Genomic DNA, 7,808 nt, shown 5'->3' with positions numbered 1-7,808 from the left:
ACCTGTCTACTCAAAAGACCATCCTGGTCACCAGCATCGACCTCGAATCAACCAGTCTCCAACTCTCCACATGGCCAAGACCAGAGAAGCGGTGTAAGACACCAGGGATAAAAATTGATAGACCTGCACAAGGGCTGGCGTTTGGGATGGGCTACAGGACAATAGGCAAGCCAAGCAACTTTGGTTGAGAAGGCAACAACTGTTGGCGCAATTATTAGGACAAATGGAGGAAGAAGTTCAAGAGGACGCGTCAAATCTCACCCTCGGTCTTGGGGCTCATGCAAGATCTCACCTCGTGGGGTATCAATGATCTATGAGGAAGGTGAGGGATCAGCCCAGAACAAAATTACACGGCAGGGACCTGGTCAATGACCTGAAGAGAGCTGGACCACAGTCTTCAAAGAGAAACCATTAGTAACACAACTACGCCGTCCATGGGATTAAAATCCTGCAGCACAACGCAAGTCCCCCTGCTCAAGCCAGCGCATGTACAGGCCCGTCTGAAGTTTGCCAATATGACCATCTGCGATGATCCAGAGAGAGGAATGGGAGAAGGTCATGTTGGGTGATGAACAAAAATAGGACTTTTTGGCCATAAATCCATCGTTGTTTGGAGGAAAGAAGGGGAGGCTTGCAACCAAAGAACACCATCCCAACCGTGAAGCAGGGGTGGAAGCATCATGTTGTGGGGTGCTTTGCTGCAGGAGGCGACGACTGCCACCTATGAGGGAGGAATGGGAATGGGGCCAGTGTATCGCGAAGGATCTTGAGGACAAACCTCCTCGGCTCAGTAAGAGCATTGAATATTGGGGTCGTTGGCTGGGTCTTCCAGCATGAAAACGACCCGGAAACACACAGCCAGGCGCAACTAAGGAGTGGGCTCCGTAAGAAGGCATCTCAAGGGTCCTAGGAGTGGCTACTAGGCCAGGTCCTCCAGACCTGAACCATAGGAAAATCTTGGGAGGAGACTGAAAGTCCGTATTGCCCAGCGACACCCGAAAACTGAAGGTATCTGGAGAAGGTCTGTATAGGAGGAGTGGGCCAAAATCCCTGCTGCAGTGTGTGCAAATCTGCGTCAAGAACTACAGGAAACGTTATGATCTCAATGTAATTGCAAACAAAAGTTTCTGTTACCAAATATTAAGTTCACACACTGTGTCGCTTCCAAATATTCACATATCTAAGCTGCTTTCTCCTCGCCTTTAGAGGACAGGGGAGGTGGCGCTGTGTGGCTCTGCTGGCGGGCCCACCTATTGCACCTATGCCAATATATGTTTCAGATGTTGATTAAGTGTTGATTTGATCTATTGATTTGTGTGTGTTGTGTTGTCGTGGACACCTATTCCCTTTCTATCCCTCTTTACTTACCTCTATATACAGTGGGGAGAACAAGTATTGGATACACTGCCGATTCTGCAGGTTTTCCTTAACTTATCAAAGCATTGTTAGAGGTTCTGTCATTTTTTATCATTAGGTACACTTCAACTGTGAGAGACGGAATTCTAAAACAAAAATCCATAAAATCACATTGTATGATTTTTAAGTAATTAAGTCCTTACAAACCTCTGCTCTTTCTTGAGTATCAAATACTTGATGTCATGCAATAAAATGCAAATAAATTACTTAAAAATCAAACAATTGTGATTTTCTGGATTTTTTGTTTTAGATTCCGGTCTCTCGCAGTTGAAAGTGACCTATGATAAAAATTACAGACATCTTGACATGCTTTGCAAGTAGGAAAAAACCTGCAAAATCGGCAGTGTATCAAATACTTGTTCTCCCACTGTAAAACATGTGATTTGAATTTCAAGTTTGTCCTGTCGATGTGTTACGCCGAGGAACTTAAAAAACGTTCCACTCCTTCCCACTGCTTGTCCCGAGCGATGTGTGCTATTAGGGCGGGTGCTCACCTCTTACTGTTTCTTCTGAACGCTCGACGATCATCACCTACCTCCTCTGTAGCCGTTCGTCTCGTATTGTGGGTAATCAAGCCCTTACCATTGTAGTGTCTTCTGCAAACTTATATGAGTTGGAGGTTGTGCCTGGCCATGCAGTCGTGGGTGAACAGCGCAGTATAGGAGAGGGCTGAGAACGCACCCCTGAGGCCCAGTGTTGAGGATCAGCGGGGGTGGGAGATGTTGTTTTCCTACCTTCACCACCTGGGGCGATCCGTCAGAAAGTCTAGGAAACCCAGTGTGGCAAGGGCAGGGTTGAGACCCACAGGTGGGCTCAAGCTTAATGATTAGTTTGGAGCGGTACTAGTGGTGGTGATTGCTGAGCTTTAGTCATATGAACATCATTCTTAACATATTGTATCCTCTTGTTCCAGATGAGATAGGGCATTGTGATGGCGATTGGCATCGCCTGTGGACCTATTGGGGGCGGTAAGCAAATTGGAGTGGGTCTACGGATGGTATCAAGTAGGGTGGAGCGTGATATGATCCTTGACTAGTCTTCTCAAAGAACTTCATGATTGACAGAAGTGGAGGGCTACAGGCCGATAGTCAGTTTGGTTCAGGTTACCTTAGCTGTCTGGAACAGGAACAATGGTGGCCATCTTGGAAGCATGTGGGGACAGCAGACTGGGATAGGGATTGATTGAATATGTCGTAAACACCCACAGCCAGTGGTCTGCGCATGCTCTGAGGATGCGGCTAGGGATGTCGTCTGGCGCCGGCAGCCTAGCGAGGTTAAACACATTTAAATGTTTTACTCACATCGGCCACGTTAAAGGGGAGCCCACAGTCTTTGTAGGCGGGCCGTTGTCAGTGGCACTGTATTGTCCTCAAAAGCACGCAAAAAGTTGTTTAATTTGTTCGGGAGCGAGGCGTCGATGTCCTTGACGGGGCTGGTTTTCTTTTTGTATCCGAGGATTATCTGGATGAGACCCCCTGTAACATTACCATCTCGTGTTGGAAAGCTGTTGGAATTGCGACTTCTACTTGGTCTCTCGCAAAACTGACGCTTTAGCTTGTTGATTGCCTAGCGGAGGGAAGAGCGTACACTGTTTGTATTGGTCATGTTTCCAGTCGCCTCGGCCGGATGATTAAAATTCGGGTGGGTCTCGCGCTTTCAGTTTTGCCGTGCAATGCTGCCATCAATCCACGGGTTTCTGGTTAGGAAGGTTTTATAGTCACAGGTGGGTACAACGTCTCCAATGCACTTCCTAATTAAACTCACTCACCGAGTCATCGTATACGTCAATGTATTGTCTTGAGGCTACCCGGAACATATCTCAAGTTCCACTGATCTTAAAGCAATCATTGGAACCGTGCGAATTCCGATTGGTCAGGACCGGCGTTGGATAAGACCTAAGCGATGGCTCGCGACCTGTTTTAGGTTCTGCCTATAGAAGGGGAGCAAGACAGATTGGAGTCATGGTCATCAGATTTGCCCCAAAGAGAGGCAGGGGAGGCCTTGTATGCATCGCGGAAGTTAGAGTAGTAGCGGTCCAATGTTTCCTCGAGTGGGTGCAACAAATCAATGTGCTGATGGAATTTAAGGTAACCTTGCTTCTCAAATTAGCTTTGTTAAAATCCCCAGCACAATAAATGCAAGGCCCTCAGGATATGATGGTTTCCAGTTTTACATAAAGGGTCAGTAAGTTCTTTCAGGGCCGTTGAGGTATCTGCTTGGGGAGGATAATAGACAGGCTGTAACTATAATCTAAAGAGTTCTATGGAAGATACATGCGCGGTCGGCATTTGTTGTAAGGAATTCGTAGGTCAAGTGAACAAAAAGGAACTTGAGTTCTGTTGTTGTATGTTGTGTATGGATTGACACCATGATCGTTAATCATGAGGCATACACCCCCGCCCTTCTTATTAACCAGGAGCGAATGTTTGTTCTCTAGTTGGCGCAACACATGAAGAAACCCGGGGGCTGTACCACTCCGACAGACATATCCCGAGTGAAGCCATGTTTCCGTGGTGAATCAGAGAATGTTACAATCGTTCGTGATGTCTCTCTGGAAGGCAACTCGGCCCTAATTTTTGTTCCACCTTGTTGTCTAGAGACTGAAGTTTGGCGCAGTAGTATGCTCAGAAAGCCGGTGGAGGGTGTGTTCGCCTTCTAAGTCTGACCAGAGGCCGCTCCGTCTGGCCTTCTCTGCGGCGACGACGTTGTTTTGGGTCAGCCTCTGGATTAGAACCAGAGTGGAGGTCCGAAACAAAGGATCCGCTTCGAGAAAGTCGTATTCCTGATAGTAATGTTTGGTAAGGTTAAAGTCGGCCGCATATATCCAATAGTTCTTCCCGGCTGTTATGTAATAAACACTTAAGATTTTCATGGGATAACATTAAGGAAAATAATACATTTAAAAACGAATTACTACAGTAGTTTACCTAAGGACGTGAGCGAGGTGACATCTGTCGGCGCCATGCTTGAGAGGGGCTGCAGCACTCACTATTGTATCTCATGATGTGTTTGAGGGAGGCGAGGTCCTGTAACCCTGGCCTGATCCCTGCGGAAGATCTTTGGCTCTGTTGTTGTTGACAGGCTCTATGACTGTAGGAGACCTTGTGATGGTGAAGGGCTGCGTGTTCCAGCTCTCTCCGTCTCTTAACTTCCTGTTGTTGTTGACAGGCTCTATGACGTAGGAGACCTGGTGATGGTGAAGGGTCTGCTTTTCCAGCTCTTCCGTCTCTTAACTTCCTGTTGTTGTTGACAGGCTCTATGACAGTAGGAGACCTGGTGATGGTGAAGGTCTGCTGTTCCAGCTCTCTCGTCTCTTAACTTCCTGTTGTTGTTGACAGGCTCTATGACAGTAGGAGACCTGGTGATGGTGAAGGTCTGCTGTCCAGCTCTCTCCGTCTCTTAACTTCCTGTTGTTGTTGACAGGCGCTCTATGACAGTAGGAGACCTGGTGATGGTGAAGGGTCTGCTGTTCCAGCTCTCTCCGTCTCTTAACTTCCTGTGTTGTGTTGGCAGGCTCTATGACAGTAGGAGACCTGGTGATGGTGAAGGGTCTGCTGTCCAGCTCTCTCCGTCTCTAACTTCCTGTTGTTGTTGACAGGCTCTATGACAGTAGGAGACCTGGTGATGGTGAAGGGTCTGCTGTCCAGCTCTCTCCGTCTCTTAACTTCCTGTTGTTGTTGACAGGCTCTATGACGTAGGAGACCTGGTGATGGTGAAGGGTCTGCTGTTCCAGCTCTCTCCGTCTCTTAACTTTCCTGTTGTTGTTGACAGGCTCTATGACTGTAGGAGACCTGGTGATGGTGAAGGGTCTGCTGTTCCAGCTCTCTCCGTCTCTTAACTTCCTGTTGTTGTTGACAGGCTCTATGACATGTAGGAGACCTGGTGATGGTGAAGGTCTGCGTGCCAGCTCTCTCCGTCTCTTAACTTCCTGTTGTTGTTGACAGGCTCTATGACAGTAGGAGACCTGGTGATGGTGAATGGTCTGCTGTTCCAGCTCTCTATGCCTCTTAACTTCCTGGGCACCGTGTACAGAGAGACACGCCAGGCCCTGATCGACATGAATACACTCTTCACACTGCTCAGTGTTGACACCAAGATCAAGGTAACACACACCAATTGCACCCTATTCCCTATGTAGTGCACTTCTTTTGACTCAGAGCCCACCTTGTGCTGGGCTAGAGCTAAGATCTATCTAGAACACTGGAATTACTCACCAGCTACACACAGTATTCCTAAGGGTTAGGTTCTATACTTATAGTCCAGTGCTAGTTCCTCTCGTGTCTAGAGGCAAATGAGTTGGCCCCTGTCCTCCTTGTGACCCCCCCCCCCATGAGGGTTAAAGGTCAGGCTTAGTCTATAGTAACTAGTCTTTCCTAACTCTCTCTACTCTAGGAGACAGATCTGGCCCTTGTCCTCCTTGTGACCCCCCCAGGAGGGTCAAGGGTCAGGTTTAGTCTATAGTAACTAGTCTTTCCTAACTCTCTCTACTCTAGGAGACAGATCTGGCCCCTCCTCTCTCCATCACCCCTCAAGAAGCCACCATCAGGTTTGAGGATGTCTACTTTGAGTACCTGGAAGGCCAGAAGGTTCTAGAGGGCGTCTCCTTCCAGGTGCCGGCTGGGAAGAAGGTGGCCATCGTAGGAGGGAGCGGATCAGGGTAGGTACTCGTTTAGAAAGGCCTAGACCTGTCTGAAATGGTCATATGAAGTGCTCTGGTCAGAAATATTTCATAGTTTTCTCGGCTTTTCATTTCCTTAGAACCGGTCAATCTGATGATATTGGACATGTTTCTCAGGACCAATATTTCCATTTTGGAGTTATTGCGTATTCTACCCCAGCCGCTAAATGAAACAGACAACTTTACCGGTGTTACACTGATACAATGAAGACGTTATTCTGGTGAGCACTACTTCATCTGGGGTCATAGGGCATGACCAGAGAGAGGCTGCATGTATCTAACTATATTTGATAAACAAATGGCCTACCAAACGTCAGAAATTATTTTGGGGCGGCAGGTAGTCTAGGGGTTAGAGCGTTGGGCCAGTAACCAAACGGTTGCTGGATCGAATCCCCAAGCTGACAAGGTACAAATCTGTCGTTCTGCCCCTTTGTTCTTAAACTGACTTGCCTAGTTACATTTAAAAAATAAAATAAAAAATACAATTATAATATGCTTTTCCAAATGTCAGTAATTATAATAGGGACTACCACATGTCAGTAATTATAATAGGGACTACCACATGTCTAGTAATTATAATAAGGGATACCACATTCTCTGTATTAATAATAGGGACTACCACATGTCAGTAATCTATAATTAGGACTACCAAAATGTCAGAATTATAATAGGGACTACCACATGTCCCAGTAATATATAATAGGGACTACCACATGTCTATAATTTAATAGGGACTTTACCACATGTCTGTAATTACAAAGGGACTACCACATGTCTGTAATTCATAATAGGGACTACCACATTTTCCAGTAATATAATAGGACTACCACATGTCAGTAATTATAATAGGAGACTACCACCATGTCAGTAATTATAATAGGAATACCACATGTCTGTAATATATAATAGGGGACTACCACATGTCAGTAATTATAATAGGACTACCACATGTCAGTGTAATTATAATAGGGGAATACCACATGTACCCAAGTAATTATAATAGAGACTACCACATGTCTATAATTATAATAGGACTACCACATTGTCTGTAATTACAATAGGGGACTACCACATTGTTCTGTAATTATAATAGGACTACCACATGTCCCGTAATGATAACTAGGACTTTACCAAATGTCAGTAATTATAATAGGGACTACCACATGTCAGTATTATAATTAGGGACTACCACATGTCTGTAATTTATAATAGGGACACCACATGTCTGTTAATTTATAATAAGGGGCTACAAATAGTCAGTAATTATTAATAGGGACCTACCACATGTCAGTAATTATAATAGGGACTACCACATGTCTGTAATATGAATAGGACTACCACAGGTCTGTAATCTATAATAGGGAACTACCACAGGTCTGTAATTATAATAGGGACTACCAAATGTCAGTAATGTATAAATAGGGACTACCACATGTCGAGTATTAAATAGGACTACCACGATGTCTGTATTATATAGGACTACCACATGTCTGTAATTGATAATAGGGGACTACCAAATGTCTCTAATTATAATAGGCACTACCAAATGTCTCTTAATTATAATAGGGACTACCACACTGTCAGTAATTATAATAGCGGACTACCAAATGTCTCTAATTATAATAGGGACTACCCACATGTCAGTTAATTATTAATAGCGACCACCAACGACTTACCAAATTCAAGTAAATTATAATAGGACTACCACCATGTC

At 45.4% G+C, this 7,808-nt stretch overlaps 1 protein-coding gene across 1 annotated transcript in view; it reads left to right on the top strand.

The window, feature by feature from the left end:
* abcb7 (ATP-binding cassette, sub-family B (MDR/TAP), member 7) overlaps positions 1-7,808 on the top strand; it is a 62,526-nt gene that overhangs the window by 38,105 nt on the left and 16,613 nt on the right. Inside the window, 2 exon segments of the mRNA XM_070441389.1 lie at positions 5,361-5,518; positions 5,910-6,073. Of these exon segments, the coding sequence (XP_070297490.1) occupies positions 5,361-5,518; positions 5,910-6,073 (322 nt within the window).

This window comes from Salvelinus sp. IW2-2015, unplaced genomic scaffold, assembly GCF_002910315.2.
Source record: "Salvelinus sp. IW2-2015 unplaced genomic scaffold, ASM291031v2 Un_scaffold3878, whole genome shotgun sequence".
In the NCBI taxonomy this organism is placed as follows: domain Eukaryota; kingdom Metazoa; phylum Chordata; class Actinopteri; order Salmoniformes; family Salmonidae; genus Salvelinus; species Salvelinus sp. IW2-2015.
The sequence above is the reverse complement of the archived record's forward strand: the minus strand, read 5'-3'. Positions and strand labels throughout refer to the sequence as shown.